The sequence below is a fragment of the Leuresthes tenuis genome, unplaced genomic scaffold, assembly GCF_036924035.1.
Source record: "Leuresthes tenuis unplaced genomic scaffold, fLeuTen1.0.hap1 SCAF_9, whole genome shotgun sequence".
NCBI classification, from domain to species: domain Eukaryota; kingdom Metazoa; phylum Chordata; class Actinopteri; order Atheriniformes; family Atherinopsidae; genus Leuresthes; species Leuresthes tenuis.
Genome location: NW_027325363.1, coordinates 9762056 through 9789535, shown reverse-complemented (window position 1 = coordinate 9789535; position 27480 = coordinate 9762056). Strand labels below are relative to the sequence as shown.

General features: G+C 38.5%; 1 protein-coding gene across 4 annotated transcripts in view; it reads right to left on the bottom strand.

The window, feature by feature from the left end:
* The window catches only part of pitpnm3 (PITPNM family member 3), a 97757-nt gene that overhangs the window by 27381 nt on the left and 42896 nt on the right, over window positions 1–27480 (bottom strand). For all 4 annotated transcript variants that reach the window (XR_011917121.1, XR_011917123.1, XR_011917122.1 and 1 more), the window contains exons 4-8: window positions 18480–18550; window positions 18133–18353; window positions 3257–3446; window positions 1541–1663; window positions 585–766 (exon numbers count right to left, since the gene is read on the bottom strand). Coding sequence is in view for 1 of the 4 variants with exons in the window: in XM_072392225.1 (XP_072248326.1) it covers window positions 585–766; window positions 1541–1663; window positions 3257–3446; window positions 18133–18353; window positions 18480–18550 (787 nt within the window). In the remaining 3 variants the exon portion in view is untranslated. The remainder of the gene's footprint in view (window positions 1–584; window positions 767–1540; window positions 1664–3256; window positions 3447–18132; window positions 18354–18479; window positions 18551–27480) is intronic.

Sequence of the window (27480 nt, the reverse complement as noted above, 5' to 3'; positions counted from 1 at the left end):
CAGCATAGGTTCCTTAGATAAAGTAAACACGGCAGTCGTACCCCTTCCATCCCTGCCCAGCTAAATTCACCCACAGTATGTTCTCAGACTGTCTGGCACAGGCACAAAGGGCTATTTATAGTCCATCTGTGACAGGTAGGCAGACAATGCAGTCAAGCTGCAAATATTGATAAAAAGCAGGGGCGAGATAGGGTGACACTTAACAGAAGACCTGGATGATAGGCCAAAAATTTGGTTGTAATTAATTGCATTAAAAAATTTAATTATGTGATGTAACACAGTGGTAAACATGCCTCTTTCCCAACTTTTAGAGAGTGTTGCTGGCATCTAATTATAGATTTGTTTAGAGTTTCAAATTACAATAGAGTTGTTCAATGAAGACACTGAAAACCATTACTTTTGTTCTCTCCCTCTTTGGTTTAAGCAACTTACAGATTTGGATTTAGTTGCTTTTGAAAAATTTCTGTATGCCCAAATATGTCCTGTTTACTCATATCACTGACCCAATCTAATCCTAGAATACCAGATATATAGAGAAATAAGAATCTAAAATGTTTAAATGTGGCTTGTGTGTTAGGCTCCACCTGGAAAAAAAGTTGTGCTGGCCAGTAGATGAGGTATCGCCATCATACGAGTCACTCTGCTTGCGGCTGAGCGGTGGCCCGCCCTGCCCTTCATTGGGAGCAGAAATATCAATGTTGCTCTTACTCAGCCTCTTGCTAGAACTCAAACCAGGACTGGATTCCCTCAGGAGACCAGAGTTATCCTGAAACAAAGAAGGAGAATGTTGAAATTGCTTTAAAACCTCCAGTCACGACTATGGCTGTGTCAGGAAATCACATAATATAATGGTGGTTTGTGACGTGTTTTCCCAGGTGAACTGTTCAGTGTAGGAGGGAGAAAATGTGTCAGTGCAAGAGTGAATCTATTAGTTGTGAGTGCATCTGAATAGCAAAGAAGAGAAAGAGAAACTCGGAATAATGCAACACTTAACAGAGAGGGAAGGACAAAAAAAAACAAACAAAAAAACAAGCTGGTTTAGGACGGCAGTTGACATGATGAATGTGTTTCAACCACACATCACAGCTACTTTAAATGGTGCTCACAACAATGCATGCAAATTAACCCTGGAAAATAAACTGTGAGGCCCACATTCAAGATTAACCTCTACCATGACCATGAAGTTGTGGACAAGGCTTCAAAGAAAGGACACTGCCACTGAAGTACAATGGCAAATTAAAAGCAATATGTAGAGTTAATGTGCTGAAAATCTGGCCAGAAAAATATACATAGCAGAGGCACATTTTATGCATGACAGTCACCTTTTTGTTCACCAGGGACAATAAAGTTGTGCTAAGGACATTGCCACCTGTGTGTGTTCGTTCTTGCGGTTAAGTCCACTGATGAAAATAAGGTGTAGCAGAGGCATGCAATCTCTTTGTCATACAGCATTGGTGAAATTTTCACTCACCAGCTTTTCTAAACCCCCATACAGCCCTGTGTGCCATCATTGTGTTATCTGTAAAACATCAAGTTCTACCTTCAGGCTCTCCGTGCTGTTGTTTCTGCTGCTGTTGTTGGGGCTGCTGGGCCTTGGATGGTTGCTGAAGCACAAAGCGTCAAAGCACAGCACTCCACCCACACAGTCACCCATCAGGCAAACCTGCTCGGAAAATATACAGTTTATACACCCTCTTCATGTGGTGACTTCAGTCAGTGACAACCTCAACAGTAAGCCTTGTATGAACATATTTTAATGGGACAGGAGAGCATGAAGCTCAATTCTATACAAACACCTATAGTTGTAGTATACCTAAAACTAATTTTAATACAATGTGTTTTTTAAGATGGTTTATTCAGATCTTATGACTGCTGATTAAATTAGAGAAATGAAACAGCTTTGTTTTTGTTCCTGTCATTATCCACCCGAGTTGTTTTAGAGCAGTGAGCAACTCCTCCATTTCCTTTGTGCATTGCATTGTAGGACAAATTTGTTCAAGAAGAAAACAACAAACATCTTAATGAAGTGTTAACATATTGTTTAGACTAGTTACAATCAGTCCTTTGGGAAGGAAACAACCTCACATCAGCTTCCAAGTTATAATTCTGAGTAAGGTATATTTGGAATATCAATACAAAATGTGCCACAGTGGGTTTCAACTCATTAACGATGAAATAGCTGCTAAGTCAAAACTGCTAAAATAACTAAATCTTTTTATATGACATTTTTTCAAAGCATTCTTATTTTGCTTGTTTTTAATATTTAGATTATTCAGCTGGTGTCCATGAGAATGTTTGATTAATGCTAGAGTCCAAGCGTTGATCTTCTCTTCATTCTGCTGACACAGTATAAACACATCATTAATACCGTGCCCTAATTTTTGCAGCATGGCCATACTGTGTGCATACATAACCTAGTTAGAATTGGTCTATGGTGTTGAAGTTTTCTGCTTAAGTGCCAATCCATGTTGTCACTATAACCTGCTTGTTTGTTGTTAAACTATGAGAGTGCTGAAACGTTTATCTCCAGAGTTCTTTAAAATAAAGCTAATAACTAGTTAACAAATATGTAGAAAAAGACTCCTCAGAGAGAGGGATGGGTGGGGATGAAAGTAGATCATTTTCAGGAAAGTTGAGTGATAGACAGCAGAAGCAGGCAGAATCATGAAAGCATAGCTACCAGAGAACACAAGCGCTAGCTATACACATGAGTGAGAGCCAATAAACAATAGATAAAGTGGTGTAATTGCAATCATTGTAAGGGGCCTGCTGTGGCTTTATAGTGACTAGTCGATTGACTGGCTAATCAAGATCATGTTGGCCAGCAGCTCTTAATCACCATCATAACCTGACAAAATGCATATTTTTAAACAAGCACTACAGTCACTGAACTGCAGCAGCTAAGAGTACAGATATAAGTGTTCAACAGTGCTGACTTTGTGATTCCACTTCCAATTGTTTATATATTTTGTAATAAGCAGAGTGCAGAGGCCTAATGTCTAAATTCACCACCAGTATGAATGGTCTTCTGTGCAGCTAATTACCAAGAGCTTATAATCACATAGTACAAGGGAGACAAATGTGCCACTTAAGACTTGAAGGTTTCTGATGAGGTAATCTCCCACAGTTTTCATATATTACATAGCTCACTCATCATAAGCTATGACCACAGCCCATTGTTTCATGATGTGAGACTAACATCAAGTAGTTCTCCATTTTCCCATTTCCTTTCTAAAGAAAAGAAGGCACAGCAGACCTGCCCAGTGAATCCCTGGCCATCTTTCGACTGCAGGAAGCTGCGATAAACCTGGTTGGCCCGTTCGATGACAGTTGCCACGGCATCCTGATAGCGTGGAGACACGATGGCAAGAAGAGGAAGAGCAGCCAAAGGCAGGTGGTCCACACTGCTGGACACACAGCTCTCATCATAGCTGTATGGGTTCAGACTGGAAAGGAAAAGAGGGAAGCAAGTCAGAAGGATACATCCACGGATGGGTGGCTGGATGGATGCTGGAAGAAACACTTCTGATTTCATCATGTATTCAATGAACTTTTGCTTGTCTCCTTCCAGCTTTGTAGAGTGTGAGTTATTAGTTTCTAATAAAGTCAGAACAAATTATGGTTAGATACAATTAGCAATGTATCATATCAGCCTCAACAACAGAATGAGATGTTTTCCCCTTTGGTTACGATCTTGACTAAGCTACATCTATAAATGTAGGGTTCACAAAGCACTTAATCTAATTTGATGCCAGGCTTTCCCACAATGCTACTGTGTGTGTGTGTGTGTCTGTGTGTATGAGAGAGTGTTTCTATATACAGACTAAGTGCAGGGAAAAACAAGGTTATCTCAAGGAATAAAACACACAAGAACAAGTTCAGCAACAGCAGTCAGTGTTTGTACAGTTGTTTAGACATTAATGGATGTGTGTGCTGCTTGTGCTTGTGTGTGTCAGAGTGCACATACAGATCAAGTGACAAAGTGAGGAACATTAAAAGATGGCAATGCCCTGCATTGTCTCCTTGAGCAGCCACCATCCATCATATGCTCTGATATCAGGAAGAAACAACAATATATGACACAGACAACAGAGATGGAGACAAACAGGCCAAGGTCTGGAGTTTTTAGCAGTCAAAGAACCAAAGAACCAAAAGATCAGCAATCCTTTTTTCCCTGATGAATTGAACCATTAAATAATAATCCTGATGTAACGTGGACTAATCAGTTTTGTTGTTATCAAATCTCAAAGAAAAGCCAAAACTGGTATGGCGCTGAGCTTCACTCTCTTTAAGTTTTGATAGATCTTCATGTTTAGTGATTTATTCTAAAGGTTACATTTTTCGTCTATATTGTCCAGTTTTCAGTTTTGCATTTGGTATGTTCTTTCTCTTCTGGGTGTTTATTATTTTTTCTACCTGTGATCACAGTGTCCTAGTTAGATCACAGTTCGTACAAACCAGATGGACATAAGCACGTTGATGTCACCCACTGGTTTGTGAACTCATGTTGACATTTGAATGTTTGAAGTTTCAAATTCAGTGAAAGGCATAACAAGTGAGCTTTTGATCTGACTACACACTTAGGCAGTGATCATGACTCAAATGGGTAAGGTGGAAGTTTGGCAGCTCGATCCTCAAACCCTCAGCATGTCCAAGTGTCATTAGTCAAGAAAGTGAGCATAGCAATCTCAAAATGGGGCTATAAACCAAAAAATGAGCACAGTGCTCTAATAATGGTTATTGAGATATCAAATCAAGTGAAAAATGGGATTATTTTCCCATAGAGTACATTGTATAATGCCACAAATAATGAAGGCTTTGGATGGGCACAAACATCTCAAGGGTATAGGCAGATATGTGTGTCATTAACTGTACTATGATCTGTAATAGTGTAAATGAGATTATGAATGGAATAATACCCTATATGAAACTCATGTAAACATCATAAGAGGAATATTGTCTTATTTAGAACAAGGTCAATAGTGAGAATATTACTCTGCATATAAAATAATATTTTTTTTAACAGATTTTAGCAGCAAGCTTCTTATTGCACAGGTAAAATTAACCAAACTTTGAATATACCGGCAAATGTAACAAAACAGTTTTTGTGCGTCCTTTTCATGGAAGTTTTTACAGAATATCACCAGTCCAGAAAAGTGAGGAAACAAGGCATTAGCTAATGACTGACACCTGGGCCCAGTGACTTCCAGCAGTATCTTCTGTTTTCATCATGAAATAAATGGCCTCGAACACTTTCCTCTTACGAGACTAATGGGTGCTTACAAAAAACATGGAGTGTGCATAAATAAATTGATTGTGTTTGATTTATTTTCAGAAAAAGGATTTTTACTGAAGCTCAAGCACCATTAGCACTGTCTACCTGCACTGTCCATCTATGCTTGGTGTACAAAGCTGTCATCTCTTGAGGTACACTTCCTTTAATTGATTTAGCATAAAACTACATTCTATAGTAAATAATGCATACTTTTACGCTGGTTGCACTCTGTTTATTTTCATTTAGCTAAACTATATCTAAGTACATTTTGGAGCAATCTTTCTCAAGTGAGTGCACAGATCTAATTTATGTGAAACCTTTATTACAATTTAACTGAATTAATAAATATGTTTATTTTACAAAACATGGGAGATGTACTTGTTCTGCTAATTGCACTGCCTTGATTTATTTGTAGGTCACACGACAAGCAATGCTTTTCTCCAACTAAAAAAAATAAGTTGATATAGTCAACTCAGAGACACACAAGGCTCTTGTGTGCCACTGGGTGACTTCTATTGTATTGCCATGGTTACAATGCCCCAGGCAACAAAAGTCTGAGCACCATTTATCAAAGAAGGTTTCCACAATTTGAGCCGGAGCCAACTTGAAAGGTGCTTCTCAAAGCGAAGCAAGGATACTTTACGACTTAAGTTTCTTTGATGCCACGTCACAAAATCTCCCCAAAGGGCCGTTCCAATGTCAAGGATACTTTGAAGGACTTTGTCTTTTGTTTAGTGAATCTTCAAGGATGCTTCTGTTTATGCTCTGTGTTCTCAAAACACTCACGCTTTTTTATGCACGTAGCAGACGGCGCAGATGAAAGATGATTCAAGGTCTGTTGTATTACAGCAACCAGCTGTTCAGCGACCATGTCAGTTTTTCAGCTCTTGTGTGTGTATGGTGTAATTGATGGTGGATCATCTCTGTAACCTTTGCAAATGGTAGGACTGTTTCATAATGTGTTCTTTTAATGCAAAGAAGTGGTCTTTTTTGCCAAAGAAAGACAATTTGGAAGGACCCAACCCACAAAGAAAGTATCTAGATGACTGTGTAAACTTATTCATCTTTTCTGAATCTCAGTACGTCTCATCTAAATAAAGCTAAAAATTCACATTCCTCTACAAAAAGATTTTTAAAAATCCAGACAACTGAAATTTGAGTTACCATGACTAATGTTTTCACCAATAACAAAATAACATGCTTCAAGTTTTTAAAATCTGTTTGGAAAAGAAAAAGCCTGTGTGATTGTTGTGCTTCCAGCATCACAGCGTTCAGCAGTCAGTATCTGACATCTAAAGAAGACAGAGCCACCTCCACAATCCCCACTGCCACATCTTAGTGACAGATCTGTGTTGGAGGGCAGTTGTTTGCACCAGAAGCATGTTTTATCACCCTATTCTGTTTGAGAAAAATATGAAAGTATAAAGGCAAGTTTACAATCCATCTTTCACAAGTAGAGTGCCTTTTTTTGCTTGTAAGAGCAACATAAAAATGCAAAGAGCATGAGTGAGGTGAGAGTCTCAGCCTCAGTCTCAGCCTTCTGAGTCACAGACAGACTTCCCAGGGAGGAGCGGCTGTGTCAGCTCTGTCCACAAAGACAGGTAGAGACAGAGCAACACTTCCTATTACACTGTGACACATATAAAGAAATGAGAACTAAATTCTTTTAAAAAAATCGATGATAAACAATAAGATTTTGATACAGTGTATTTCTATCTACCTTTTTTTAAATTAAATGTATCTAATGTAAATAATATGTAACTGTATTAATATTTAATGTAAAATTGTATCATAATTGAATTGTATGTCTAAGTATATGTTTCAGCTTTCGGAAACAATGGTTACCATTCATACCAATAAAGCAAATTTGAATTTGAATTTGAGAGCAGAGAAAATGCATCAAAGAGTCACAAAAAAAAGTCTACAGAGTCCCCTCTGAGACGAATGGTGGGGAATTGCAAGTAGCAAAGAGATCACATTTAAAGAAAGTCAGAAAATCTCCTCCCTGTTCATGTATGTCAAAAAGAAGAGTGAATAGTGAGCCTAACTTAGCTCAACTCATGCATGCCTATTTAACATGAAATAATACAAGATAGACTATTAATCACACAACCCTTACACTGACTTGTTACAGTGGCAGTTTAGTTAACAGTCATTAATAAGGTAAAATGTAATTATTTGACAAAGGTATACTACAAAAAATTCTATACAATGTACAAGTGTACAGTGAATACACATGCAATACATTAAGTGCTTATATCATTTAGAGGTCTGTTTTTTTGATAAAGTAGTACCTTTTACCACCACCACCTCCAAATTACATGTAAAGTGGCTTTTACTGTGAAATGGCAAAGAATTTCTGTCTGAGCAGACTGTACTTCCTAAGAAAGCTTAGGTTCTTTAACGTCTGTACCAAGAGCTTACATATACTCCACAAGTTTTAGGTGGAGAGTGCAATCTGCTATGTAGCCATCTGATGGGGCAGAAGCATCATCAAAACCAGTGACTCAAAGAAACTGGAAAAACTGATAAAGAAGGCTGGTTCTGTCCTGGGGATTGCTCTGTAGCCCCTGGACCTGACTGTGCAAAGAAGAATGCTGCAGAAGTTGAATAATATGGTGTTGAAACATTAGTGTGATCAGTCAGAGGCTTCTTCAGCTCCACTGAAACACAGACTAGTACAGGATGTAATTGGACAAAAATTGGACTCTAATAGGCTTGAATTGGACTGTATTATTGAAGTGCCTTGAGATGAAATTTGTTGTGATATGGCGCTATATAAATAAAACTGAATGGAATTGAATTCAGTTCTTGCCAGCAACAACAGCCATATGCAATGACAGCTTGATAAATAAATACATGTATTAATTACTTTCAAAAGTTACTGATACCTTTGTCCCTAAACCAAGTATTTGTTTTATTTAATTCCCTTAAATATAGTTAGAACTTGGTGCACATGCAAATGTAGATGAGTAACAAAAAAAAGCATCCTCTGCATTTTTAGTCAACTATGATCTGAAAAAGTCTCAAATGACCTGAAATGAGTTCAAAAAGTGTTTTTTGGAACTTTCCATTTTGCAACTTAAAAATGACCATAAAAATAATGTTAGAAATAACAGACCTCTGCATCTTTGCATCTTCTCCTGTTACCCCTCTATATTTATTGCAGCCTTAAGCTGCTCCCACCGGCTTGGTGGCAATCTCTCTCTCCATCCTCATATGTCTGTGTGAGGTTAATGCAGGAGTGGAGACAGGTGTGATAAGACGAAGCAGAGTCCCACCAGCTGCAACCAGTACCGTAATCAAGAGCTCAGCCATTTCCAATTTAAAAGATCTCATGCTGAGAGTAAAGCTGAAACACTGAAAGCAGGGATGTCAAAAGTCGGTCCTCAAGGGCCACTGTTCTGCATTTTTTTGGTGGTTTCTTTGCTTTAACACACCTGATTCAGATGAAATTGATCTCATCAAAAGATTGTTAAGTTCTGCACAAGCCTGCCGATTGATACATTGATCTTAATCAGGCGCGTTGAAGCAAAGAAAGATCTAAAACCTGCAGGACAGCACCCCTCGAGGACGAGATGTGGACATCCCTGACTTAAAGAAATAAATCTAGGTTCTGGTTTTATGAATGTGTGAATCTGATTCCTTTTTCTTTCTGCAATAATCTAGCGGTTTGGGGTTCTGGCTAGACAAATCGAGCACCACTTTGAAACAAGACTCTATTTTTCAAGATTGTTGCTGCTCAAATTCCTTTCAGAAGGTAAATAGACTGTCTGAAAACATAAATGCTTTCACTCTGAGGTGTAAAAAAAAATCTGAATTCATTGGATTTTGAAACCCCACTGTAAATGGGCCAAATTCACACGCAAAGCAAAACCCAGAGAGTTGTCTGCTGTGTGGGAACAAAATGGCCAATCAAAGCGATGTAACATGTGTAGCTGCACAGTTATTGACGCCAACCTTGTTACCGCAGCAACCCATGCGGATGCACTGGTGACGTCTGGAGATACAAGTCCCATCTGAGTACTTGTAAATAACAATGTGGAAAGTCTTTTCAAATGTGAGCTCAGATGGCAAAATCGGATTTTTCTGCAGTCTAAACAAAGCCTAAAATACTGAATATTCCATTTTTAAAAAAAAAAAAAAAAAACTGCCACTTTACCATAAAGTAAAAGTACTCTGTTCTAACTTCTAACTCAGTTAAGATATTTTCGTGCTTGAAGGAGAGGCGAGCTTATGTGTCTTATGCGTTAAAGCTTCTTTGATGTGAGCGTATTTCACCTGCTCTGTAATCTCTGTAGATCATGTTCACTGGGTAGCTACACTCCTGGCTTTCTTCAACTGCCCTTAATGAGAAAGAACTACAAGAGTTCCTGCTTAAGATGTGTTGCTGTCAGGAGGAAAACAGAACACCTCTTGAGAGGTTGTTTGTATCTGTAAAGTGCTCACTCTGCTTTCAAGGGGAGCTTTTTTTAAAACACACTCTACTGTTTTTTAAGCTACTTTTTTTTAAGCTACTATGGAAATAAAATAGGAAATCTTTTTAGTATATTCTAGAACCACCCATCACACAATGATTTGCATAAGAACAGGATTACTCTTTCCACAAAATATGTGATGTGCAATATTTATGGTGTCAGTGTATTACTCAGGGAGCCATCAGGTCATCTTGTAATGTATTACTCAAGGATGTTTGTGGCTGTTGGGGCTTGATTCTCTTAGTCTTGTTAACAGCTCCCCCAAAACACACACTTGCTCGACAAGACCTCCAAATAGGGAAGAAAGAAAAAAGTAACTCATTATTCTAAACACAATTGTATCTCTGAAAGAGACTCAGAAGCCAACGGACAGGAATAGAGGTTTAACACCTGCTGCAATGCTAAACAAATGTCAGAAGAGACACTCACTATTTTTATTTTTTGATTACTTGATTATGCAAACACTTGTTAGTCATTATCACAGAGCAGTAACTGTTTTGCATTCAAAAGAGTGCATAAAAATGTGTACACATGATCCAGACTTTTGTCTGGTTTTATCTGCTTTGGCAATTAGGAGGTAAAACGTCCAACGGGCAGCAGGTTGGAACAAACCCAATTTGATCCGATCATTACCATTTTACAAACATGTTCTTTGGAACCCCTGCTCCATCAAACCATTGACATCCAATCTGTATTTAACTGCTTTGACTAATCTTTCAACTCTGAAGTAGAATTTCCTCCATTGCCTATGATCAATGAAGTGGTGGATGTGACACTGGGCAAACAATTTTGACAAAGCAGGACTGGCACAGATGGTGCTTTATGATCTGGATTTTATGGTGCAGTCTGCCTGTAGTTTATATTTCTTTAATCAGGATAACATGTTTCTCTAAAATGTGATATAATACTAAATAAATCTGACATAAATCAAGTAGTACAGAGAGTGCAGGAAGGGTTCTGCTCTTAAAAACACATCAACAAATCCTATGACAGAAAATTGTGCATAACATCACCATGGTGAGTCTGCCCTCATTACTTCAAGAAATAACACATTTGTTCTCAAGGGTCTATTTTTATACATTAACTGGGAATAAACTTATGGTATAGAGAGGTTTTACTGCATTGTATGTCCTTGAAGACACAAAGAAAAGCATCAAGGCCAGAAACATTAGTCAATCTAAGATCAGCTGTAAGTTAATCCACTCAATGACACCTAAAGGCAGACTAATAATGACATGTTTTTATACTGGGGGATGCACTAAAGTTTGCCTCAAAGTTTTATGGTAATTCACTGATGAAGACATCCATTAACAACAGCAAGGAGTAGATAAACCTGAGTGAGCCGCATAAACCTCAAATCAGCCTCATCTCACGCAGCATAACCTTGAGATTTAATCTATTACACCCTCCTGCCTCTTAGCCTTTTAATGGCAAACTGAAAAACTCTGAAGTCTGTCAGATTCCTGCTTAATTGCACCCCATGTTTAATAATGGCTGGCTTGGCACTGCACAACTTCAGCACAATTAACATGAACAGTAATGGTACTCTGCAGAGTCTCTTTAATTCAAAAGAGGGCTGGGAAAAAGTAGTGGCATGTCCTCAGCAACTACTGTCCAGAATAATGACACCACACCACAATGAGCTGATGTCAGTCGCCATGGAGACGGACAAGTGGAAATTCTGGATAGAAAACTGTGAAATGACAACAACTCTGCTGAAACAGGAATTTGTTTTACTTTCTGTCCTGCTGCTCAGATGACACTCTAGATAGATGAAATGTTTACTTGTGATAGTGATGGTGTCTTTTCTGGGTTTCTGTTAATTGGCCATGTTGTGGTGTAATAATACACAGTCAGTGTTCTTCCCAAACTGTTTCTGTGTAGGATGCAAGTGTGCAAGTGTGTTCATAGATTACACCTGTTTTCTGACTCACAGCTCATAGGCAGCACTGCAAGGTACTATCATTAGCAGACAAAACTACTGCACTAATGAGCCCTCAGAGCCCCTTGGGCCACAGTAGGTCTTTTACACAACACAAGCAGAAAAAAATATTTATTCTCTATGGGGACCTCCTATAGTACATACAAAATTATCAAGCAGTGAGTCCAAGACAGTTTGTTTATGTGGAAGTTTGTCTTTGAGGCGCTAAGAGGTTTTGCCACCTCCAATCAAAGGTGTGATTTTTTAGCTAAGCTGTTACCCAGAATGAGAGCAAATTATCCACACAGACACAATCCCTCTCTGAATGGCTGCCTATTCCTCAAATGTTTATATTGACACTGAAATAAACAAGTCTCCACACCTCCACAAGTCCAACACTGTCATTAGAGCACACACTGATAACTGACAAAAGAGTACTGGAATAAGTGTGTGTGTATTAATGCCCACTGACTGCACATATTGTGTGAGTATCTTCACGATCAGGAGCCATCTGGGGACAAACTTTGCTTAATTTCAATGTGGGGGGGGGGGCGGTCAAAACATATCTACCTCTCATTGCTGTCAGGAGGTTTTAATAAGCTTTGTAGCCTTTAACACAACATAAGAGAGCTCACCTTGTGGAAGTTGGGGGTTGATCTTTCAGATATACAGATTAAACCGCAGGTTTTTCGATGGATAACATTTAAGGCATGGAAGAACAGTCACCATGTTATAATTTGTCAAGCAGAGATTACCAAAAAAAGATTGACTATCTGTATCTGGATTGTTGTTCATGTTAGGTAAATGTCTCAAACAAAAAAATCACAAAAGTAAGAGTCAATAAAATTAAATGTACATCATCTGAAAAAAAAAAAGAGCCCAACTCGAATTTGATGTTTACCACTGTGTAGCACTCCCTCTTCTTTTCGCCAGTCTGTAAACATCTGCGAACTGAGGAGACCAGTTGCTGGACCTTTAGGAAAGTAATGTTTTCCCGCTCTTGTCTGTTGTAGGATTCTAGCTGCTCAAAGGACATAGGTTCTCTTCTTTTGTGTTTCATGATGCATCAAATGTTTTCAGTTGGCGAAAGTTCTGGAAATCAAACACCTGGACTCTTATATTTCAAAGTCATGCTGTAATAGATACAGTATGTTGTTTAGCATTGTCTTACTGAAATAAGCAAGGTCTCCCTGAAAAAGACTACATCCTGATGGCGGCATATGTTGCTCTAAAACCTGTATACATATTTCAGAAGTGATGGAGACTGAAAATCAGCCCATTAAGACTGAGTTTCCACTTGAGGTCACTTATGCATTTCCAAACTACTGCTCTTTATAACACAGCGTCTTCTGACAAAATCACCATTTGAGTTACTACAAGACAGAATTTAAAGGCAACAAAGGGACAAAATGAATTTCCCTCGCACAGTCCACAGCATTGTGGCATCGGAAATACTGTAGTCAATAAGTCAATTCCCTTACTGTGCATATATACTGGGACAAGGACGGTGGTTCAACTAACTGGCCAGGTTGAACTCTAGTCATAGTTTGACTCAGTGTCCATAGAATCATACTGAAAAAGAATTGAATAATCTTGGAGAACATGGAAAAGATGGAAATCTCCAGCTGGTGCTTTAATTCTGCAGAAGTGTTTATGTGGGAAGTTTTAATGAAGCCAACTCTTAGTTCGATATCTGAAGGAAAAGGCTGATTTAACAAATTGGACCATGTAAAATTCTGCTTCAGAATGAAGAAGGCAAAAATGTATGGATTCAATAGACATACATGGAAACCATGCATGAGGACTGAAATTGCATTTCTCTCACCCTTGATATAGACAGAATAAACAGTTATAGATATATATGGAATGAAATGAGTATGAAGAATAATGAGTAAAATAAACAGAAAATAGCCCTGAAAGTGACTGTAGTACTAGACGGGAAAAAAATAAAGTGGCCGATGCCAGTAGTCGATGCTGTGTGTCGTAAAAAAAACCTGTGACTGAATTTTAAACTGTACTTTTAAACTATCAAACTAATGCAGTAATGAATTTATCAATATTTTCCTAATGAGACTGCTTTTTCTCAGTGTCTTCATGTAAAAAAATCTCAAAAGCAAATTTAAAGCTATGTGTGTCCACATGCATTAAAGAAGAAAAAATCAAGACATGGAGCAGCAACTCTGTCCTGCTGAAGTTCAACTGGAGTATTGTGGTTTTGAATATTTCCTCTCTGGATGTGCTAGAAGCACATAGCATGCTGCTGAGTGGCCACACCACTCAAACCTGTTCACACATGTCCTGCTTCAAATCACTACTGCTATCATCAATCACTTGCCACGAAGAAGCATCGACTTGACTTCCAAACACATACTGCTAGCCGACGTGATTAGTGACATTTCAGACAAAAACATCCTTAGCACATAATCAGAGAGCGGTGAAAAACCAATTGACACTGTCAGAAATAAAATCAGTGACTACTGGCTCATGCGACATTGATTATGAAATGTTGTCATTAGCTACACATAATCAACAGACAATGGCAGTCATGAGTAAAAAAAAAAAAGGAAAACTGATGAGCACAGACATATTTTTACCTCCTGGATCTCAAAAATGTCCTCCAGCCACAGACAGAATGACTGTACACAGATAATTAGAAGGAATACTACCTGTAAGTTGTAAAGGCCAAATTAATTAGCTAAAGTGATCACAGCACAAGTCCTTAGGACCGGTTGACATTGTAGAATGCAATTTAGTTATTCATTTTGTGCCCCAAGGAGCAGCATTTTGACAATTAAAAACAACAGCAAGTAAAGAGTTTAGGAGTTTAATTGTCCACATTATTTCCAGTGCTGTGAAATCTCCTCCGCAGATTCATTAACATTTATCTTGTTTGGGGCCCTTTGGTCAATACATTTTTTCAATTAACCTTCATCGTGTTCGCCACCCTCGTGCCATTTTTGCATCTCACTTCTCATGCTTGCAGACATTCGCTATTATTGGACTGAATCTTAAAGTGCCTACTTCAACAGTAAACTCTGTATTTCCAGTTCATTATATAAATTGAGGGTGACTATCATAAAGAAACTTTGCAGTTAGAAAGTGCAATAAAATCCCTTCATCTGCACTGACATCAGCTGCTTTATTCATCTTAAAGTGGACCAACTCAAATGAGTCAAAACAAGTACGGTTGAAAGATTAAAACCTGATTACAAAAAACAGGTCACTCTCCTGCAATACAAGCTCTGACTCAGCTAACTGACTCAATCATACAAGGTCAATATAACCTGAGTCCCCTCACTAAAACCACCTCCTTTGGTGTTAATCTTTTGTTACTTTGGCTTCGGCTCAGATTGGCATGTCTATCAAAATGGATTTGATTCATCACAGCGTGCTAGTTGCAGTTGTGATTATTTGAGAACTCCTTCAAAGAACAGACCCTTTCCATCAAATCTTTGTGCCTGAATGACCATTTGTTTTAAATTATCATCTAGCTGGCTGGGAAGGCAGACGTTGAAATATTAGAAAATCTATCTCACAAGCTCTCGACCCCTTTCTAGAGTCTTAACTCCCTTTTCCATCGACAACTTAAGTGACAATGAGATTATCCTTCTTTCATTCCTAGTATGTAAGTGTCTCACTCTTTAATCTTGCATGAGTATGTCTTCACATGCAGAAATAGCACCACCAAATTAATTCCATAGCTTGGACACATGGCACATGACACATGGCATCAGATAAATCAAACATATAAAAAACTATCAAAAAAGTTGCGATTCTTGGTAAATTTTTAAGGAAAAAACAAAATTCAGTGAATTGGAAATCTCATTCACAATAGAATATTGAAAGCATATCAATTACGAATAAAAGTGAGACATTTTCCTTTATATACCTTTATATTCCTTTATCTTTTCCTACATGAAATATATCAGCTCATCTTGAATTTGATGGCAGTAACGTTTCTTCGAAAAAGCTGGGACAGGGGCAACAAAATTCTAAGATATCTGGAGGAACACGTTGCAGCCAATAAGGTTGGAGCCAAGAGTTCAGTAACCTGATTGGGTATTAAAAGAGCACCTTAGAGAGGCAGATCCTTTAAAAAAATAAAGACAGGCGGAGGTTCAGCAATCTGCAAAAATTTGCATCTTTAAATTGTGGAGGAATTTCTGAATAATGTTTCCCAGTAAAAATTGCAACCATTTTGTACTATCCAGCATTCACAGCAAATAATATCATCAAAACATTCAGAGAATTTGGAGAATCTGTGTGCCAAAAGTCAGTATCAAATGTCTGTGACTTTTAGGCCCTCACTCAGCGCTGCATTAAAAACGACATTATTCTGTCATGGAAATCACTGCATAGGCTCAGGAACACTTCCAGAAATTACTGTCTGTGAACACAGTTCACTATTTCACAAATTCCCCAAATGCAGATTAAAGCTCTACTATGCTATGAAGAAGTAACATGTGAACTCCAAATGCTGCCGTCTTCTCTGGGCCCAAGCTCATTCAATATGGATTGAGGCAAAGGGGGAAATTGCTCTGTGGTCAGATGAGTCAAAATTTGAAATTCTTTTTGAAAATATTATCAGCGCTCAGTTCAAAAGTCTGCATCTCTGATGGTTTGGAGGTACATCGGTGCCTTTGGAACTGGCAACTTGCATATCTGGAAAGTTTCCATCAATGATGAAAGTTGTATGGTTTAAGAGCAACATATGCTGCAGTCCGTAGGATGGCCTTGCATATTCAGGAAGACAATCCTTAACCTTATCCAGCATCTATTACAACAGCATGGCATTGTAGTCAACAAGGTGTTGGAGTGACTCGCCTGCAATCCAGAACTTTCCCTAATTGAAAACATTTGACACATCATATAATGCAAAACATGACAAAGAAGGTCCAGAACTGTTGAGCAGCCAGAATCCTATGTCAGGCACAAATGAGACAACATTCCTCTCCCAAAGGTCCAGCAACAGTTCTTCTCAGTTTCCAGACGGCTACAGACCGTTGTTCAAAGAAGAGGGGATGCCACGCAGTGGCAAACACGGCAGTGTGTCTAAATTCTTTTTTGACATGCTGCCACAAATAAATTTAGTGAGCTTATAGTTTTAAATGAAATGGTAAGCTGTCTTGCTTTCAACATTTTGATGTTTTTAAATGTTATTGTGAATCAAATACTGGTTAATATGATTTGTTAATGATAGAATTCTCCTTTTTTTTAACATTTTACACTACCTCTTTTTGGAGTTGGGGTTGTAAATGATTAGAGTCTTAATAGAATAACACAACCATTCCCCCTCCTATTCAGACAGGTGACCTGAGCTGGTTTTCCAGAATAGCAGGGATAAAGTAAGTTAGCTTAGCATTTAATTCTTACAGAGTTCTATCACCACCTGTTAGAGATTGGTGTCTCAAATATTATAGTGTTAAACCTAAAATGAAGCAGAGTCACGCCTGTTATGATAATTACAGTTTAGTCAGACAAGTTCAGTTTGCCTTCATGTGCAAGGTTGTTTCTTTAATACAGTGCTGCAATGACACACTTTTCACAAACAGGTCTTTCTGTATGCGCCACAATTTCAGCATGAATGTGTTTTCCATCAAGTCTATGATTTGGTTTTTTGCTTTGAGGCCTGATGTTCATACTTTTTTCCACATGAAAACTCTCAATGATTTCAGTTACTGTCAGCACCAGAAAAACTTTTCACTTTTCTTCTTTGTATAAATCTCAATTAATGATACAACCTGTTTCATGTAATAGAGGTCAAATTAAGACCCACCTCTAACCTGCTTGTCTAATAATATGGTTGCATGCAGATCACATTTGAAATGGGCTAAGGGATGAAGAAACTTAAGTAGGCCTGACCTTGTAAAAGCATAGAGCTCATTCAAACACAATGCTGATGCATTTAGCTGCTGACAGGTGAATGGGAAGGATTTGCTGTCTGACTTGCCTGCAAGCTTATGTTTGTACAAGCCAGGCTGAAAGCTGGCGAGGTGGCTCCACATCCTCACATTTTCTTCCCTTCATTGATAGCTCTGGAGCGTTATAACCAGGGTGAATTTTTTAATCGCAGTTGGCTAAGAACACGTGTTCAGCTTGTTCTCTCATTCAAGCTGCAAAATGCAGAAGCATTACCCCTTTTAATGTGTTCGAGCTTGTGTTCCCATGTCATATTTCCCTGCCAAAAAAACACCAGTAACACACCAATAACTCGAGCATTACATTTCATTTGGAGTTCTGGTGAAGACAAAGCATGATTGACCTTATTTTGATAGACATCAACCAATTCAGAGAGGCCTTGTGCTTGAGTCCAGGTACATTTTTTCATCTTTTCATCCTTCACCAGAAATCCTGAATATAAAAAATAATTGAATGTACCACCTCTGGATTTTAGCCTGATATATGACACCTGAAGTGTCAAGGTCAATAAAATTCTATGTTTTGGTAATAGCACTTACTTAGACACCAGGGAGAAGGCTTCAGCACACACGGCCGGACATGGCACCAGCTTGATCATCACATGCTCAGCTGCTGCCTGAAAATGTACCCGTGTCACCTTCTCTAGCACTGAGGCCAACGTGGCCACATCACCGGCCTTTGTGCTGGGGTCTCCACCTGCTGTGTCCAAGATGTTTCCTCCGTGCACCACGAGCAGCAGCACATGGGTCTTACATTTCCGCTACAAAAGGAGTAGGGTTCAAAAATAGACACTTTAAAGCAGAGACTCAAATTGAGGGATAGAATAGAAGCAGCATTTTGTGACAGCAGTGGGTCTGCATAGGAAGACGAATAACCAGGTTCCTACCTCTGCATCCTCCAGCCCTTCAATGCTGCTCTGAGGGGCACAGTGTGAACCTCTCAGCTGGTACAGACCCTCTGTATTAGATGAGTAAAGGATAGACACAGGAGGTGGCAGGGGGAAAAGAAAAAAAATAAAGGCAGAGAAGGTGGAAAGACAGGGTCACTGCAGGAGTTACTTCAACCAGGCACTCCAACAACGGAAGCATAAATGGATATCGATCAGTGAATATGGTCAATATTACTAATGCCTCTTCATCTCTCTTCATTCCCAGCTCCAAACTGTGTGGTGACTTTATGTACCCTCTGGCTCAAATGGAATAACCACGAGATTAAGTCAGTGCAGGCAGTAAACAGCAGGAGCATGATTGTTTCTCTGCTGCAGCATATATAGCCTTACATGTGATTAGATCTTGGCTTCTCTGATGCAGAAAAAATGGCTTTTTTATATAGACAAAAGAATTTTTTAGAAGTCTCTCCCTCTCTGTGTGGTGCGGCATTTCATGGGAACCTAGCCAAACTCATTAGCCTCTCAGGAAGCCCCTGCATGCTGTGTCATCTTATTCCTGAGCTCTCTCCTGTCTCTCTTTCTATTTTCTCTCCACAGGCTTAAGACATGCCTCTGTGCTCTGCTCGCTGGCTCGTTGTTTATTTGGCCTCCTCGTCTGGGACCGACTGTCATGGGAGGCTCTCACAGACTCATTCACTGTCGGCTCCCTTCCACTTCTTTCCCAGCCCACAGCTTGCCCCCAACTGCCTGCTTGTCTCGAACAGAACAGCTCACACAAGGGACTCTGCTCACTGCACTATTTTTGGTCACAAAGTAACAGGAAATCAATGCAGGGGAGTTCTCTTTATTTCTGAAATACTGTAGGGAGGTAAGGCAGAAAAAGTTTTGCCAAAAAACCATGTGAGATGTATTCGTGAGCAAACACTGCTTTGCAAGGAAAACAATCTGGCAGCATGTGGAAATTCTCAATACGTTATTACTAACAAGGTGGTAGTACTTACTAATCATAGTCATTTGTGTGTTTTCAACAACCCTTTTTAAGAAGCATTTCATTAATATATTCATGTATATATTTTTTGTAGCTTATGATATTTTCTTTTCTTTTTTTCTACAAACAAGTTTTTCTTATTTGAAATTACGTGTGAGCTGGTTGCTCATTTGTTGACTAATTGACTGGCAGTCAAGGGATGGCAGTGTTGTAATCGTTGTCAGTTTGGGCTAAAAATATCTCAAATTCAAGTCCCACATTGATTGTTCCTAAAATCATTGCATGAACAATGATCTGAGCTGACACTCATGGTCCCTCAAGGATTAACTGCTGTGGTGATTCACCAACTTTCCGGCTAGCTGCACACAAAAGTTGACATGTTTTTTATTTAAGGTTATATCTTTACAAATCCTGGACCGGTTGTTGTGAATCTTGCTGAAGAAATTCTCTTATGTTTTCTTATGTTAATCTTTTGGGAGAAGGTGATCACTATAATTAAAGCTCTAAAGGTAAGTGTGTCAGCATTAAGTATGTGAGACAAGTCTCTAGTTATCGGTCATAAGTGATAAGTGATTCAGTGTTTCAAAGGTGTTTCAAGGTTGCATGCAATAAAATAATTAACTATTGAGAAAGAATAAATTACGGAGGCATTAATCTTTTTCAAATCTAACAGGAGGTTTAAATAGGAACTGTTTGAGAACAACTGATTTGTAATGATATCATAATACTCAAAGTCTGTGCTGGAATTGTATAAATACAATCAGGAGATACCATATACTGAGACCATTCGAGTAATTTCAATCAGACCATAGTCACACGAACAGAAGCCCCTGAAACAGTGTTAGAAAAATACCACTCTTCACTGAACACCAAAGGCATAGAATGGTTTCAGAGCCGTGCCTTAAATAACTGAGAGAGGTTTCTTTAAAAGCTTGCAGAGTTTAATTCCTGTGACTTATTGACTGAAATGATTTATTTAACTGAGAGGAAACACTGTAGTTACATCCAGTGTAGTCTAGGCATTTTTGACATTTTTGTTCACTTTTAGTCTACTTTTATTTAATTGACATACTGTCCCCTGAAATGTAATAAATATTATCGTATTTTAGAGATCTTTTTTAAACATTGTATGTCATTTATATTATGATAATATGCTACTCTAAGGAAACCCTTTCAAATATAAAAACGTTTAAAACCTTGGAGGACTCAGAGTTTAAAATTTATATGGAAAATGAATAACCAAAAAAAGTGAATACACGAAACAAAGCCAAACCAAATAACTAAATCAGAAGGTATAATGGCACTTGTGTGCATTGTGCAATGTGTTAATGGGCTCTCCTCCCTAATTCTGCATGTGGTTGCAGCAAAAACACCCACTGACACCAAATAACATGTAATCTTCACATCAGCAGGTTTACTGTTGTCCCTCTGTGAGTGTGTGATGTGTGTGTGTGTAAGACTTAACTGAATGTCACAGACTGGTGGCATTTAACTGTAAACAAAAACACGTCTAAGCTGAACAAGCCATATTGAGGTATATTTATTTAAAAAATCTATAGTGGAATTCTGTGTGATAAATTGTGAGCATAGTTATCCTGTCAGGCCTAAAATAGAATAGATTTTTTTATGTTTGTGTATCATAAATTGGTAATTTCTAAAGAAATTGTCTTAAAAAAAATGCAGTCTAATAGTTTTATCACTAATCATGTTTGATAAAACCAAAAATAAGACAACCTGAGACAAAAAGCTTTGCATCGAAAACGCAACAGTCTATTAGAAGATACAGAGGCTGCCAATCTGAAGTTAGCAGTTGTTTTCAGCAGATTGTGGGAAAAACAGTCCGAGGAAATAGCAGAGCTTCAGTCACCCCCTTGTTTGTGAAAGCAGCACACACGCTGGGCTTCTCCTGAATTCAACGTCAAGTGAGACATTTGTCTGATATTGAAGCAAAGCGACAAAATCATATTTCTATTGGAACAACTCAGTAGTATAAACTGCTTTCCTGTGGCGAGAGCCAAGACATTTTTTTTTCTCTACAGTACAATCTGTTGCTGTAGGGAGATTCTAACAATCTGTCTGTGTTTCTGTTTTCATTTCTTGTACTTTCCTCTTAGGTCTAAGTCCTGCCGGTCAATATGTGTTTCATGAAGCTTAGTGGTATTTAACAGATCTCTCGCTGCAATAATTCTGTCCCAGGAAAATAACCTCATAAAGAAAGTATTCTATGGAAAGCTGACAGTGTCATAGTTCAGCAACACTATGGCCATTTCCAGTGGCTTAAAGCCCAGTCAGGCGAGGTTGTTGGTGCTGCTGTTGTCACACAGGACTCTTAGCTATTCCATGACTCATCTATGAGAGTGAGGAACAGAAAATTGACCCCAGAAAGAGGGCTGTGAAGATGAAAAGGCTCTCTAGTGAAGTCTCCTAGAGCTAAATGTGGAAGGATAAAATATCGATCCTCTTGTGTATCATTCTGTCAGAGTAACCATGATTTAAAATTTCACTGTGTCATAAAAAGGTTGCTTATTTTTGTCTCACACATGCAGTTTTGTTTTTCTGTTTATCTCACAGCGAATCTTCTTTTTCTGAAGTTTCAACCACTTCCACCACACTTCCACATCTATCACCTTCAACTGAGCAGATGGGGAGAAAGACAAGAGCAGCAGGATGAAAGCAACAGACAAAAGACTGCATTCGTCAAAAGGAAGACTGGCTTCTAGGCTTTGGATTTATATCTTCCTGGGGACGATAAAATGGCAAAATGCCCTCCAAGTTTCCTGGCTGCTTGAGTGTGAATAGACTCATTAGAGAGCTACAGAATCATGGGGAATCATGTGTGCTGCTTGGAGGATGTGCACAGGAAACGGCCGCATTGTCTTCTTCTGAAAAAAGATTTTCCAAATCTCCAAATCTTTTATTCAGAAGGACAAGCTATAGTTGTCTTGTTGAATGCTGAACTGATTTCTTTATTATATGACCAGATTGTTTTTTGCAGGAAAAGCTATCTTGACACAAATAAATTTTGGTGAGAGAAAAAAAAACCCTCCCTTCTGGAAAATAAAGCACATTCACATATCTGGTGCATGGTGAGATACTTTTTTTATGTGGCTGAAACAACTGAATCTAACTTGACAGGAAATGCTTGTGTTAGTATTTCTAAAATGTTGGCTTGAGCTAATCATCTTGTGAGAGCCCTTTTTTTCCCCACCTGTTTGTCATGAATGGCAGCAAAACATGTCAATGGGCCTTCAGTCTCTTGCAGGGGGGTTAAATGGAGTTAATGGACACCTCTTGAGCTGATGAACAGTATCTGAACACCTTAATACAGTATATCCAATCACAACCGAAGTCCAAAGACTCCCAGCTGTGGTAATAAACTTGGATCAGTCATCAGTGTAATTCCACAACCACACCTCGAACCTCAGCGTGGATTTTCTGGCTCTTTTTAAAGAAAAAATGCAACATATAAAGGGCCCAACAGCTCTGGATTGTTAAGTCTGTGGAGAAGTTGGTTTGAGGAAACCAGTCTGACAGCAAACTTATGCGACCTGACAGTCAACACTAGAGGAGGATGAACTCAAATTCTTAAAATAGTTTTGTTAATATTAGTTTCTTAAAAAAGTAGTTCATATGATCTTGTGTAAAAAAAATATATCTTTCTAAATCAATGTTAGTAGAGATTATGTTTACTTTTGAGGATGTTTATTTGTGATAGTGTTGTCAATGTGAGTACATGACTTTACACCAGGGGTGTTCAAAGTTAGGGGATGCATGTCTCTCCTAAGACAAAGCCAAGAATAAGGTGCCCCCTTTAACTTAGCTCCATCCTTAAATGCTCATGGGATGCACATCACCCAGTTAGCCAAAGCCAATTTGAGAAAAATAGTAATTTTACTATTACTGTAATGTATCTATGAACTGTGTCTTTAACCAAATCTGACATATTTCTGCAATTCTATGTCATCTACTTTTAGTAAGTTTTTAAATAAACAATATATTTTCACTTCACTTTCGAGTTTGAAAACCTGTCCTTAACACAAAGGTTAAGCCAGAGTCTCGCAGTGATTTCTTTAAAAAAAATGCATTTTATCTGGACACGCCCTTGGTCAGGGTGACGTAAAGCAGTTACAGTATAAAAGTAAGTAGGTCCTGCTTAGAAGGCCGAAGTTATTTTGTTACAATTGGCAGCTTTGAATCTGCGTGAGTGGCCATGACTTGTAGAATCCCCCAGGGGTCAACTCTTGGACCTCTTCTGTTTAACTTGTATGCTCCCTTTGGGTCAGATATTGCAGAACTTTAACATCAATTATCACAGTTATGATGACGATACACAACTTTATGTGTTTCTGTCACCAGACAACTGCAGCCCAGCAGACGTACTGTGTCATTGTCTGGAGGACATAAACGCCTGGATGAGAGAGAATTTTCTACAATTAAATTAAGACAAAACTGAGATCAAAGAGAAGAGGGTCAGCATTGGTAAATATCTTGAGACTCGGGCCCTTACGATCACTGACCAAGTTTGTAACCTTGGAGTGTTGATAGACTCAGATCTGACTTTCAGCAGCCACATCAAAGCTGTCACCAAGGCAGCTTTTTACCAACTCAGAAACATCAACAGAATTAAAGGTTTTCTCTCTCAAAAAGACCAGGAGAAACTCATCCATGCATTCATCTCCAGTAGACTCGATTACTGTCTTTTAACTGGACTTCCCTAAAAGAGCATTAAACATCTGCAGCTCATCCAGAACGCTGCTGCTAGAGTATTAACCAGGACTAAGAGATCTGAACACATCACACCAGTTTTAAAATCCAGTCAGTCACAGAATAGATGTTAAAAGCCTACTATACTACTAGCACACTACCAGAATGGTTTAGGGCCAAAATACATCTGTGATATGTTCACAGAATATAAACCTAGCAGAGTTCTTAGATCTAAGGACTCAGGTCAGCTGGTCCTGTCCAGAGTCCAGACTAAACATGGAGAAGCAGCGTTTAGCTGTTATGCTGCAAACAAGTGGAACAAACTGCCAGTGGAGATTAAACTGTTACCAAATGTAGACATTTAAATCCAGGTTAAAAACATTACTCTTCTCATGTGTCTATGCATGAAATTTGCACATTATCTTTTAACTTATTTAGATTGTTGCTTGTTTTTATTCATTTTAATTATTTTATTTGTTTCTCTTTATATTCTTTTATGTATTTTTAATGCTTCTTCTGCTCCCCGCTGCAATGCTTTTATTTTATGTAAAGCACTTTGAATTGTTTTGTACATGAAATATGCTATGCAAATAAATTTGATTTTGATTTAATGGTGACGAAAAATTTAAAAAATGTAAAAATTATTTGTAGTTAACACTACAAACAATGTCTAATCATGAGTTTGACTATTTCAGTCAAAATACATAATAATATCTACATTAATGTACTGTATGGATGTACATATGAGTGATCTATATATTACAACACCAGGCAAGCTGGACTCCTCTAATGAGGAGGAAATAAAGTTTTATGTTATACTGGGATGCTGGCTTGGAAATTATGCAATAGGTAAGAGGTGATATGTTTAGTTTATTGTAACTCCACAGTGTGTATTGTTAAGAAACAGCAGGTTAGGGTCCTCATTTGGATGAGCACTGTCTTCTGACTGAATGAACAGCCTTGTCTGACCCCTGGCACAGTGTAGGCATGCTAACATATTCAGCCATCTGTTCAGTGCCACTGGCATCTGGGTCTGTCACGTTGCCCTACGGTGAGAAAACCCCAGGAGTCGCCACCAGCCCCACTGCATGACAAACCTGTTGACCACAGACACAGTTGCATACAGACACTCAAAATATGACTATGTAGTATAAAAAGTGACTCTGAGCACATTTAAATGCGCTTACAGTTCGTCCTTAACAATCCCAGCTGTTCTCCATCTATATGTGCATCTGTAAACATCAAATTTTGTATTGACTTTTACAGCAAACTCAGTCTAAACTCCCAGCTGATCTGATATTTCAATCACTTCTGTCTGAACTAAAGCGCTGGATCAAACATTGCTAAAAGTCAAACTGCTGCATTCTAATACAAATTTCGGACAAATATTCCATATATGTATGAATTTTAAACCAATAAATTGCGATAAATGGTAGCAACACAAAGATATTTTACAATAATATCTAAATCAAACAGGGCATCAAAAGAAACATATTGTAGCTGTGGTTTCGATGCCTAAGAGAAAACCTCAAGCTCTGCCACTCACCGCCAAACAAAGATTTCCATATATATAATTTATACAATATAAATTATGATTTTTCATGTACGGGATATACAACAATCTTGCAGAATACTGTATTTGAGTCAGGCGGCTTTATGTAACAGACAACAGAATTAATGAAAGTCATTCATTATGGAAAAAAGAGTCTACATTGGCAACACTGCTTACATTACTTGCACAATAGAGGTCACAACTATTAACACAAGTTCCTACAGCAATTCTTAGTCGAGGCATATTCATGCGGCTTTTTTTCTTATCATACACCACACACTCACATACACATGAATAATTCAGTGTAAATATTGGGGGCTGTGTCTTGCCAAGCTTTGACTGTGGTAACCAGGGGCTTGCAGATTCTAAATATCCAGAGTATCTTTGGGCAATCTGGCATAACTAACCTGAACAATCGAGATCTGACTAATTGTTACTGTAATGCTGGTTATCAACTCAGTAGCACACGTTCATGTAAAACGGGTGGTGTGGGCATCAGCTGACCAATCACAATCTATGATCAGTGCAGCTGCTGCCGTTCATTTTCTGTTTCCAGAGTAAGTCATCATGGTGATACAACTTGGTAAGAAGTGAACCAGCTTTGTGATGCTGAAAATCCAGTGCTGAACGTGAAGTTACCACAATAAGCCACTAATGCTGCTTTGTAGCATAGGCCCCAGGAATCAGAACCCCTGACCCTCCAGTTGTTGGAGAGAATCAAGGAGAGAATCAACCATCAGCAGAGGATATTTATATGAAACCTAGAACTGTGACACTCTGCTAGAGTTTATTCCTTCCTGTTCTTTCTTTCACACACTCCTCCTCTCTCCTCCCCTGTTGATCTCCAGGCAGCAACAGTGTTGTATGGGTGTGACTATCTGTCTTCAGGGTGCGATCACACAGCAATTTTTGCTTCATATCTTGCCAGACAAGCGTGCGTGTATGCAGACAGTAAAGGTACTCATGCACATGAACACAGGCAGAACAAACACAGAACAAAACAAATACAGATACAAAGGAGCCTCTGTCAAAAGTACAATCAGGGCTTAAAGGATACCAAAATTAAACATGAGGCATGAGAGCTGTGTTTATGTTTCATTATTATTTTGAAGAGAAACATCTTTTGTCCTTGCAGCTTTTAAGCTTTTCTGGTAGCTTTATTTTCAAGAGAAATACATAAACAGTAAATCAGCTGATACTGAAATAAGCAAGACACTCCCAACTTTAGCAATTTATATTGAAAATTACTTGGACTTTGGGGATGCATTTGCAGAATACAAATGAGTATCACATCAAAATTAGCTTTCTATCTGTGTGGGTATGTGTGTATCTGAAGAAAACTACAGGGTGCACATAGAAAAGAGAGCTATGGTGCTCCACAGCAAATGAAAAATCCTTCACCCATTCAATATATTTCTCTCTGGGTCATTTAGCGTGTTATTCATTCTCATCGTGTATCATCTTCTCTGAAAAAAAAGTGGCTTTTTTGTTTGGCGGGGTTTATTACTTAGTCATCTCTACCAAACTGTCTGCTCCCTCTGACGCAGTCATTCCAGCTAATGCTATGCCAGCTTGGCTGCTCACACCGAGGATTCAGCCGAGTTGGAGTTAATTGTGTTTGTTTATCAAAGACTCTGTAGTTTTCCAAAACGATTACTTATGTAATTTGTCTATTTTAGGTTGTATTATGTCATTCAGCAAAAGTGACTGACTGACTGAAGATAAAATCAGTGGCGGTGAACATAACAAAGCTA